This window comes from Canis lupus, chromosome 26, assembly GCF_003254725.2.
Source record: "Canis lupus dingo isolate Sandy chromosome 26, ASM325472v2, whole genome shotgun sequence".
Taxonomy (NCBI): Eukaryota; Metazoa; Chordata; class Mammalia; order Carnivora; family Canidae; genus Canis; species Canis lupus.
Window position 1 is genome coordinate 29,509,752 of NC_064268.1, and position 12,379 is coordinate 29,522,130.

The 12,379-nt window shown below is 46.3% G+C and overlaps 1 protein-coding gene across 1 annotated transcript in view; it reads right to left on the reverse strand.

Moving 5' to 3' along the window:
- The window catches only part of KLHL22 (kelch like family member 22), a 39,193-nt gene that overhangs the window by 2,527 nt on the left and 24,287 nt on the right, over positions 1-12,379 (reverse strand). The window contains exons 5-6 of the mRNA XM_025474895.3: positions 9,085-9,277; positions 775-1,008 (exon numbers count right to left, since the gene is read on the reverse strand). Coding sequence (XP_025330680.1) covers positions 775-1,008; positions 9,085-9,277 — 427 coding nt within the window. The remainder of the gene's footprint in view (positions 1-774; positions 1,009-9,084; positions 9,278-12,379) is intronic.

Here is a 12,379-nt window from a genome sequence, read left to right on the forward strand (position 1 = left end):
TGATGCGGATGCTGCTGTTCTGGGACCGCACTTTAAGCAGAGCTCTCACCTAAGAAAACAATCCAAAATACCTGAAACACACTACAAAGTAAATATTATTTATGTTACTTGGAATAGCTAAACTTTGGACCAATCCAAATGATGCACCAACATGACAGGATTCTGCATGGCCACTAAGATGGGGCAGTGGCTACGGAAATTGTGTATTAAACTGGAAAACAGCCACCACAAACTTTAGCCAGAAGCAGGAGAAAGCTCTTTACCTACAACGAGGGGGAAACCACGCACAGAGAGGACTAAAGAACAGTGGCACCAAGTAGGATTATGGGCACTTTTCTTCAGCCTTACCCATTATTCAAAGGTTCTGCAATTCGGTTATACTAACTTTATAATTGATGTTTTCAATAATAAAAACAAATGAAAGTACCCTGCCTCATACTATAAAGGTGGATACATGTCATCTGTCCAAACCCAGAAAATGTACACCACCAAGAGCAAACCCTGGTGTAAACTGTGGTGTTGGGGTAAGAATATGTCACCGTGGGTTCATCGATTGCAACAAATGTCCCACTCTGGTGGGGAAGACCATGTGTGCAGGGATGAGGGTATACGGGAAATCTCTGCACTTTCTGTTCAATTTTGCGGAGAATCTAAAACCACTATAAAAAATAAAGGCTACTTAATAAAAAGCCAGACATGTGGCACATAAATTTTCATCCAAAACAATTGGAAGGGATGGGAAGAATATGTGTGGGGTGGCCCAGCTCTGCTCACCTGGTGCACATCCCTCCTGTAGCCAGCGTCATTGTTGCTACCCCCGATCACGTACAGCTTGTCCAGGAGGGTAGCCATGCCGTGCCAGGCTCGCCGCACGGGCCCATCAGCCAGACTGTGCCAGGTGTTGCTGTCTGGGTCGTAGCAGTGCGTCTCCTTTAGGTAGTCTTCCCCTCTGCGGCCACAAGTAACGTACATCTTCCCCTCCAGCGTGGCGCCCGCGTGGGCATATACCTGCATGGGGCCACCAAGAGAACCAGGGATGGCTAGGAAGGAGGCAAGAGGGCCACGAGGGAAGACAACCAGGAGCCTCATGGAAGCCACTCATACCCCACAGTTGCTCTGTGCCTCCTGGTATCCCCAACTTCTTCCTCACATCCTGCTGAGAATACTCCCTGATTCGGTCCGAGTCATTCACCCTGACCTTCCCCTAAAAGGGGATGGGTCTACGGACCCAGAGATAACTCTGAGCTTCTATGAAGGGGAGAATGGAATCTCTGTCTCTCTCTTGCCCCTAAGGGAGACATCTGCATGGGGGGCTCAAAACAATCAAAGCACAGCCTTGAGAGCCAGTCACAGGAGGAGGCAGCACTTCTGGGAATATCTGACCCACCCTCAGTGGTCTGCACCTTTCCCCAACTCCCAGTACCAGCCAATCTTCCAGGCCCACTGACCCCACTTTCAAAATCTGTTCACAAACATCCAGCAGTATGGTGAGAAGAGTAAGATGCAAATTCAAACACAAAGATCAATGCCATTTTAGTGATGGTTATTTGTGGAGGAAGAAAATATACCACCCTGCTATCGACTTTGGTCCTCAGACTTTCAAGCGCACCCTGGCAGGGGGTCTCCTCCTTGCTTAGGCAGCTAGACCCCTCACACTGGTCCCTACTGCATCCAGGACCTCCTCTCTCATATCCACTTGTTCAACCCACCCCAAGCAAGGCTTCCGCGCATGGGCCCCAAGGCAGAGCACTATGTTTTTTGGGGGTAGAGGAGGTGTGGAAGCTCTGGGGCTTGGGTTACAGAGCCAGCCACCAACACTCGGGCTATGTGGTGACACAGCAAAGGGCTGGAGAGGTAGACAGGGTGGAGAACAGGGGACAGAGCAGTTCACAGGACATAAACCAAGGGCTTGAGTTTTTTCTCATCAATGTGGGGGTCTGGGGAGGTCTTGGTGTTTAGGTTTTTTGGTTTTTTTTTTTTAATTAAACTTTTCATTTTGAAGTATAGACTCACATGTAGTTTTAAGAAAATAATACAAATGCCATGTACCCTTTACCCAGGCCCCCAGTGATATGAGCTGGTACAACTCCAGCCCAACGTGACTCTAGTACAACCAGGATGCTGACACTGACACAGTCAAGACACAGGACACTTCCATCTTCACTAGGATGTCTCCTGTTGCCTTTTTTTTTTTTTTTTTAAAGATTTTATTTATTTATTCATGAGAGAGAGAGAGAGAGGCAGGCAGAGACACAGGCAGAGGGAGAAGCAGGCTCCATGCAGGGAGCCTGACATGGGTCTCAATCCCGGGTCTCCAGGATCACGCCTCGGGCCAAGGGCGGCGCTGAACCGCTGAGCCACCCGGGCTGCCCCATGTTGCCTGTTTGTAATCACACCCACATCCCCCCTGCCCCAAACCCCTTCTTTAATCCCTGTCAACCACCAATCTGTTTCTCCATTCCTATAATCCTGTCATTTCAAGACTGTTACATGAATGGAATCATGTAACCTTTTGAGACAGGCTTTCTATGGTACCTCTATGTTACCTAGACTGTTGCTCATATGTGTCCATAGTTCACTTTTATTGCTGAGTAGAATTCCATGCTACAGTTTGCTTAGCCATTCACCTGTTAAAGGACATCTGATTTGTTTCCAGTTTCTGGCTGTTACCAATAAACCACTATGTTTGTGGTACAGAGTTTTCATTTTTCTGGGATAAATGCCCAGGATGGCAACTGCTGGGTTACATGGTAGTTGGAAGTTAACTATTTAAAGACATTGTGAAATTCTTTCCCAGTGTCTCTGTGCCAATTTGCATTCCCATCAGCCATGTATAAGCAACCAACCTACCTCCTCTGCAGCCCTGCCAGCACTGAGTGTTGCCACTAGTTTTGTTTTTGTTTTTTTGTTTTTTTTTAGCTACTCTAACAGGTAGTTTTCTCACTCTGGGTCTAAATTGCACTTCCCTAATGGCTAATGATGTTGAACATCTTCTCATGTGCTTGTTTGCCATCTGATAACCCCCTTCTTTGTTTTGATGAAGTCCCATTTATTGATTTTTCTTTTTACGGCTCATGCTTTGGCGGTCAAGTCTAAGTACCTGTTGCCCAGTCCTACATCCCAAAGATTTTCTTCTACTATTTTCCTATAAACACTATTTAGCTTTATATTTTAGAGCTAAGCCCATAAACCACTTTGACTTAATTTTTGTATAAGGTATGAGGCTTGGGTCAATGTTTCTTTCTTACAGATTCCTAAGACTCTCATATAATTTGTTGAAAAATTATCTTTTCTCAGTTCAATTGCTTCTGCACCTTTGTAAAAAAAATCAGATGGACTGGGATGCCTGGGTGGCTCAGCATTTGAATGCCTCCCTTTGGCCCAGGGCATGATCCTGGAGTCCCGGGATTGAGTCCCACATCAGGCTTCCTGCTTATCTCTCTGCCTGTGTCTCTACCTCTCTCTGTGTCTCTCATGAATAAATAAATAACATCTTTTAAAAAAAAAATCAGATGGTCTTATTTGTGTGGGCCTATTGTGGATTCCCCATTCTGTTGCACTGATCTTTGTGTCTATCCCTCTGCCAATAACACAGTGGTAAATCCTGCAGCTAGGTAGTAAGTCTTGAAATCGTGTAGACTTATTCTTCCCACTTTATTTACAAAATTGAGGTATTCTAGATCCTCTGCACCTTTCCATGTAAATTTCAGAACAGTCTCATCTATATTTACAAAAACTGTTGCTGAAATTTTGATATGAATTGAGTTAAACACCATGTATCAATCTGGGAAGAATTGACATCTTTTTTGAGTTTTCCAATCCATGTACATAGTATGTCTCCCCACTTATTTACATTTTATTTCCTTCATCAGCATTTTATTATTTTTAGCATATACATTCTTTTAAGTGTTATTAAATTTATACCTAAGCATTTCATTTTTAGGAGTCATTATAAATAGCATTCTTTTTCATTTCAGTGTCCACATGTTCATTGCTAATATATAAAAATGCAATTAATTTTTGCAGGTTTGTCTCATATACTACAATCTCACTGAACTCACTTATTAGTATATGTGCCGCCAAAGTGAGTACTGAACTCACTTATTAGTCCTAGGAATTTTTTTTTTTTTTTGGTAGATCCCTTTAAGACTGTATGTATGTATGTATTTATTTGAAAGAGAGAATGTGTACACAGGGGGTGGGGCAGAGGAAGGAGGAGAGAGAACCTCAAGCAGAATCTGTGTTGAGCATGGAGCCAGACATGGAATTCGATCTCATGACCCTGAGATCACGACCTGAACTGAAATCAAGAGATGGACACTTAACCACTTTAGCCACCCAGGTATCCAGGCAGATTCTTTTAGATTTTAGACAACTGTTTCATCTTTAGGGTTAGTTTTATTTCTTCCCTTTCAATATGCATGATTTTCTTTTCTTGCCATACTTCACTAGCTAGACCCTCCAGGACTATAATGAATAAGAGTGGTGAGAGCAGACATCCTTGCCCTGCTCCCTACCTCAGTAAAAACATTCAACTCAGTCTTTAACTATTATTATTATTTTTTAAACATATTTTTCTTTTTTTAAAGACTTTTATTTATGCATGAGAGACATAGACAGAGAGGCAGAGACACAGGCAGAGGGAGAAGCAGGCTCCATGCAGGGAGCGTGACGTGGGACTCGATCCTGGGTCTCCAGGATCAGGCCCTGGGCTGAAGGTGGTGCTAAACCGCTAAGCCACAGGGGCTGCCCTCTTTAACTATTAAACACAACATCAGCATTAGGATTTTTATATATGGTCTTCATCAGGTTGAGGAAACTCATTTCTATTCTTATTTTTTGAGTTTGATCATGAATAGATGCAAAATATTGTCAAATCCTTTTTCTGCTTTGATATGATTATACGATTTTTAACATAGTGGATTATACAGATTAAATTTCAAATATGGAACTAGCCTATCTACTATCTCTGTAACCAACTCCATTTGTTCATTTCTTTTATCAAGGGGGGATAATTCTATTTGCTAATATTTAGTGAAGGATATTCATATGTATATTTATGGGAGACTTATCTTTTTTTGGTACTGTCTTTGTCTGGTTTTGCTATCAAGTTAATATTAACCTCATAAGATGAACTGGGAAATATTCTTTCCCCTTCTATTTTCCAAAAGAAAAACAAAAACAAAAACCCCCGCAGAACTGAAGTTAACTTTTCTTTAAATGTTTAGTAGAGGGCGGCCTGCGTGGCTCAGTGGTTTGGCGCCGCCTTCGGCCCAGGGCCTGATCCTGGGGACCCGAGATCGAGTCCACGTCGGGCTCCCTGCATGGAGCCTGCTGCTCCCTCTGCCTGTGTCTCTGCCTCTCTATGTCTCTAATTAATAAATAAATAAAATCTTTAAAAACATTTAAAAAAATGTTTAGTAGAATTCTTATTAAAACAATCTAGACCTGGACATTTCTTTTTGGGAAGTTTGATTTCCTTTTTTTCTTCTTTTTTAAAATATTTTATTTATTCATGAGAGGCACAGAGAGAGGCAGAGACATTGGCAGAGGGAGTAGCAGGCTCCTCATAGGGAGCCCAATGTGGAACTTGATCTCAGGTCCTCAGGATCAAGCCCTGAGCCAAAGGCAGACGCTCAACCACCGAGCCACCCAGGCGTCCTGGGAAGTTAGATTTCCTTAAAGGTAGAAGGCTATTCAAATTATCTATTTAGTCTCGAGTCAGTTGTGTTAGATTGCATTTTTTGAGGAATTCATCTATAATCAAGTTTACATGATTAAGGTTGTTCATAGTATCCTCTTCTCATCCTTTCTATGTCTACAGGATTTGTAGTAATGTCCTATTTTATTCTTGATATTTTAAATTGTGACTTCCCCTTCTAGAATTTGTCAATTTTATTTACCTAAAGAACCAGTTCTTTGTTTCGTTGATTTTCTCTACTATTTTTCTGCTTTTAACTTCACTGATTTCTGTTCTTTAATATTTCTTCTGCTTGGTTTGGCTTTATTTCACTTTTTTTTTTCCAAGTTCTTAAGCTAGGAGCTTATACTATTGATTTGAGGATTTTTCTTCTTTAATGTATGCTTTTAGTGTCACAAATTTCTCTCTCAGCACAGCTCTAGTTGTACACCACCAATTCTGACATGCTGCCTTTCCATTTTCATTCACTTCAAGGTATTTTATTATTCCCCTTTGACTCGTGGATTATTTAGACATGTGTTGTTTAGTTTCCAATTGTCTGGAGATTTTCCTGTTAACTTTCTGTTGGTAACTCCTAGTTTGAATCCATCTGAGACAGAGAACACGCTGAGGATTTCAATTTTTATACAATGATTGAAATTTGCTTCCCATTGGTGTTACCGGCTATCAGCCTCTTTACTTACAAGTCTGAGACATACGAGGCAAAAGGAAAACCCAGGGAACACATTACTGCATGGTATTCCCCACTTCCTCAGATCCCTGGCAGGACTGCCTTCTCTCAACCGTTCTATATCTTAAGGGTTGTTTTATGTTGAGTTCAGAGTTGCATTTAGCAGGAGGAGCTGGGAAGAATACATCTACTCTATCTTCCCAAGTGTGAGCTCTCTGGGGAGGTCTTTAAGTGAGAGTTCCCGGCAGAGATCCCCTTTTTCTCCTCTGGAACACAAGAAGGCAGCACTCTGCCTGCTGCTAGGACAAGGAGTTCATGGTTTATTGGGGGCATGTCAGCAACCAGTTAATGATGCCACACTGATGGGACTCGGCATTACGGGGTCTCTAAGAAACAGGTGAGCGAATGTGACAAACATGAGGTTGTGTGACAGCCTTTTCCCTCAGTCATTCGCTATGGCTGACTGTGGGTTCTAAGTTAGCAATGAGGGCTGCATACCTGCCTTCTCTAGGACCTGTGGGCCCCCTCTGCTCACAGGAGAAAACCCCCTGCTCTCTGGCAGGTTTCCCATCTACTTCCCTGACTGCCCCTCCATAATCTTCTCATCATCCCTGCTCTTCTGAGCTGACCACAACTGTTCCCATGTCAGGCACACCATTAAGTCTTGACAAATCCTCCACATTTCTATCTCCAGGTTTGACCACTCCCGAATTTGACTTTTAATGTCGAACTGACATTTCCCATTGGAATATTTATCATGTTCTACATGGAACCTTCCCTTTTCTTTTTCATTCCCAAAATCATTTGTCCTCTTGGTTAGTGGCCTAGCCATCCACCCAGTGCTCAAACTGGAGCCTGAGCGTCTCCCATGATCTATCCCTTTTCATTCTCTAACATCTGATCCATCAGCAATTCTGGTCAGTTTATCTCCAAACTACACCAGAATCTGCCCATCATTCTCCTTCCCCACAGCCTCTACCCTAGGACAAGCCACCTTCACCCCCACCCCCTGGACAGCCCAATGGCCCTCTCCACCCTTGTCTCTTCACAATCCCTCCTCATGCCATCCCCCTTTCTCAGAATTGGGAAGGCCCCTCCTGGCCTAAGAGCTCCGTCTTTCCTCAACCAGCAGCTGCTTCCTTTAGACTTTGGTCTAACCAACATTTCAGATGGGCCTTCTCCAGTCTTTTCAGATTAGTCCTGCCAGAGCCTTCTCCTTGAGCAATGCTGAGCTCAACCTTCTCGATTTCATTATCACACTTGGCACAATAGGCAATTACTTTATTGATTAGTTTAATGGTTAAGAGTGGTCTCTCCTGTTAGGCTGTGAACATCACCGTCCAGAGGGGAACTTCTCTCATCTTTTATCACCACTGGATCCCCAGGTTTGGTATATGGTAGGTGCTTAATAAATAGTAGCTGGATAAATGAATGGTGTGAGGGAAGGAACATTGACCTGCAGGGAGAAGTTGGTTGAAAGGTGAGGCTGCCCCTCTGTGGCCACATCAGGAGAACTGCAGCTTCACCAGGAAGCCCGAGACAAAGAACCCCTGGAGTCCCCCACCCCACCTCCGACCCCAGCCCGGGTCCCCCATTCCTACTCAGTTCTTTCCAGAACAGAATTCAGAGGTCCATCAGGTCTCAAGGACCCCCTTGACCTCTCCCATGCAAAATATGTTCCTTTCTCCAGAAGAAAGGTAGGGAGTACCCCACCAGAGTGGCTTCCTTCCCCAGAGAAGCTGAGCAAAGAGCAGGCCAGCTTTCCCTGCCTGGGAGGAACTACAATTGGGAACCCCTAGCCTTGGAGGCCTTGTGGGCCATGGAGAAGGGCTGGACCCATCAGGGAGAGCCTCGGCCCCTTGAGGTTAAAGACTACAGCCTTGGGGGAATTGGAGAGGGGTGAGAGATAAAGAGAGAAGGTATTGGAAGAGGTCAGAAGGGCAGGAGCTCCTGTGGCTGGGCCTGGACAACAGCCCTCCCGCCACCCCTCACCATGCATCCCCGTGCAGTCCTCTGCCTCTAACAGTGCCCAGAGATGCCCATGGATGCACATGAGTTTTAAAACTGGCAAACAAAAAAACGAAATATACCTTCTAAAGTGTCTTTTGTCTTTTCAAAGTCCCTGCCCTCCAGGAGGCCTGGGGAGAAGTCTGAGGTTCCTGCACCCTCCTCTGTGTGTCCTTCCTGTTTAACAACATCCTTGGACACATTTTCAGCTCAGCTCAACTGAGCCAACAGACAAAGGGAAGGCTTCTGTCTACACTTGAAATGCAGTGTTAGAGCAGCTTCCTGGGGGGCACAGTCAGTTGAGCATTAACTCTTGGTTTCGACTCAGGTCATGATCTTGAGGTAGTCCTGGGATGGAGCCCTGAATCAGGCTCTGTGCTCAGTGGGCAATCTGCTTCAGATTCTCTCTCCCTCTCCCTCCCACACACTCTCTCTCTCAAATAAATAAATAACATCTTTTAAAAAATAAAAGTAAAGCAGCTTCCTGGTACCAAGGTGGTAAGACCAAGACGGAAGTGAAATTCTAGGCAATGGGATCTGGTGCAGCCCAGGGGGCTGGCCGAGACTCAGTGATCCTCTGCCCTAATCACAGTGCAGTCTTTGCAGGTACCCACTAGGCCTGATTTCCTGGTTTGGCCACCCACTCTCTGCACACCCTGGAAGGAAAGCAGGCAGGAAAAGGCCCCTCTTAGAGGGTTTTCCTTACCTCCCTCTTGAGCGGAGCCACGTAAGCCCAGGAGTTGGTGGCGGGATCGTAACGCTCCACAGCATTCAGATCATTATGGTAGTCGCGGCCCGCCACCGCATAGATGTACCTGCCCACAACACACACACACAGGTCGGCGTGCTCCTGCTGCAGGGACTGGATCTGGAACCAGCGGTTGTGCCTTGGGTCATACCTTTTGAGGGAACATGAGGGCAGTGCATCACTGACAGGCCAGAAAGTCTGCCCAGCAGGCCCACACTTCCTGTTCCACCACTGTACCCTGAACCACACACCCCCCAGCTGCCCTGACACACCAGCACATGCCCACCCACAGCCATAGCAGCAGGCTGCTACATGCCTGAACATGGGTGTGTCCCCAGCACAGAGCCTGGAAGGCATGGCCAAGATCCCCTTGCATTTCTGCCTACAATGCCAGGACCTTCTAGGGATAATCCCATGGGCAAGTTTCTAGCTCACCCATCTGTTCACCCCAGGCTGGGCCATGGCTGTTCCTACAGCCACCTCCATCTCACCTATCCAGATCCATAGTCCCCATGGCCCTGTCCCCATTCAGGAATGCCCAGTTATGGCCTTCCCTTGGACAGACACAACAGCCTCTCAGCCTCCAGTCACAACCCACTCCTCCCTCACTTCCTGTGCCTCTCCTAAGCTGTCCTGTTGCCAGCTGGAGGAGTGACAGCCATCTCCCACATGAACTGTGGGGGCCGTGAGGGAGGGATCCTGTATGATGCCTGGCACTCCCACGGGAGGGAGACACTGGGCTGGCTAGAGCATAAGGCTGGAGGAGCACTATGGACTGAGGGGCTTCCCAGGGGAGCAGCTAGAGACGGCCAGGGAAGCTGACCACCGCTGAGGTTCTACTGAGCTCCTACTGAGCCTGGGCACTGCAAAGCTTGTTCTCCTGACATCAGGGCCACCTTCATGTCCCTTTCCTCGGAGACACAGCTGTCCCTAAGCCCTGCCTTCTTTCTCCATCAATCTTTTTAAAAAGTCATATCATTGGAGCTTCATTCTGAGCTCCTTTGTGTAACCACCCCTCCCACAGCCCCTCTGAAGGGTGTCACATGCTCAACCCCTATGAGATCAACCATCCCAGGAGACCAACTATCAGCCCTTACTTCCTCCTCTTGCATGTCAGACCCATGCTGCAAAGGCCTCCCAGCCATTTCCAGCTGGCTGCTCACCAGCCCTGACCAGAACCCCCAGCTCCCTCTGCTCACTCAATCCCACACTCATCAGCAAGCCTCCAGTCATACCAAAGTCTCCACTTAGTCTAGCAGCTGAGGTCCTTCACAGGCCAGTCCATGCCTACCTTGCCAGCACTCAGCCCTGCCCCACTCCATGCCCCAGGCCTGGCACTCTGTGGGACAGCAGGCAGGTATGTTATTTGGGTGAACAGAGGATTACAGAGCCTTGAAGAACCAGGATCCTATGAGCCTGAGCCCCAAAGTCCATTCTTTCCTGGATATGCATCCGGCCTTTCCCTCTAGACATCCACTCAGGTACCAGCATCTGAGTGCCTGCTTCTGAAGCCGCCTGGCTCAACAGCTCATGCATAATTACAGCTGCTTTCAGGTAAGTGGCTCTTATTTCTCCATAGAAAGACCAACTCCAAGGGGATAAGCTGAACTTCAACTGGCTAATTAGAGAATGAACAGAGTTTTCTTTGGTCAGTGCCATATACAAGTTGGTGAAGAGATGGGTTTCATCCTTTGTCTCAAAGCACAAGTTAGATGTGCTCTGCAGCTGCTCTTTCCTGCCTGGACCTTTGGGCCAGCTCTTTGCTGCCAGCCAGGAATGACAGGAAACAGGATGCCTCAGGGGGTGAGGCTAACAGGAGAGAAAGAACATTTCTTTCACAAAGACCTAGCTCTGAGAGTTGGTCTGCCCCTGTACAGCTGGGTGCATGCAGGCGTTGGCTTTCCTCTCTCTGGCATTCATTTAATTTCCACACCTGGCCAATGGGGGGATGCCACCTGCCTATGAAAGTTATCATGAGGCCTCAGAAAGGACAACACACATGGAAAGGGTTCTTGTTAAACCAGAAGGGAGTTTGCAAAGGACTGGTTCTGGTCTATATTCCTAGACCTCACTGTAGCTCAGGGCAGATCATGCACTGTCTGCTCAATTAATTAAACAAAGATTAACAACAGTGAATCATTCAGTTACTCTGCAAATATTCACTGGCCACCCAGTGTGCATCAGGCACGGTGCTTAGTGCTGGGAATCCCAAGGGAAACTCCAGACAAGGACTCTTCTTTCTACTGTAGAGGTATAGAGAGGGTGCTACCCAGAAGTCGTGCTCTACTGGATAGCAGGGGCTGGGAGGGCACAGGTCTCTCACGAAGACCAGGAAGGGCCTCCTGAGAAGGTGGCACTTAAAAACTCAATGTCCAGGGGTGCAGCCAGTTGACAGTCTAGCTAGAGGTAGGCAACCCAGGCTAATCCAGGGGCTCAGCATTCACAGAGGTCCTGCCAACTGATGGGGCTGGCCGTTTCCCATTGCCTTTCTTGTACATGACACTCATTCATGTACATGTGTCCGCCCTCCCTCCTCCACCTCGTTTCTGATCTAGTGCAAGTCAGCATCATCCTCCAGAGTGAGACAAGCCCCACCAGATGCTTCCGCTTGCTTCCTTCTGGTCTTCTGCCCTGACAGCTTCCTCAGATGTGTTCATTTGAATTTGTGGTTTCAGATTTAACACACTCTTGCGCACGCATGTGCATGCGCACGCACACACACTACACATTCACCATACATCAATAATTTAGACACAACAGTTGTGCTTACTTCGTATCTCCCCACTGTCCTGTATTCCACATTTCTTTCCTTATTGATTTTCTGCTTTATTAGAATAAATCCTCAAGTAATGTTTTGTCTAATAAAAACTAGCTATAAATTAACAAGGCAGGAAACAACAAATGTTGGAGAGGATGCGGAGAAAAGGGAACCCTCATACACTGTTGGTGGGAATGTGAACTGGTGCAGCCACTCTGGAAAACTGTGTGGAGGTTCCTCAAACAGTTAAAAATAGACCTGCCCTACGACCCAGCAATTGCACTGTTGGGGATTTACCCCAAAGATACAGATGCAGTGAAACGCCGGGACACCTGCACCCCGATGTTTATAGCAGCAATGGCCACGATAGCCAAACTGTGGAAGGAGACTCGGTGTCCACCGAAAGATGAATGGATAAAGAAGATGTGGTTTATGTATACAATGGAATATTACTCAGCTATTAGAAATGACAAATACCCACCATTTGCTTCAACG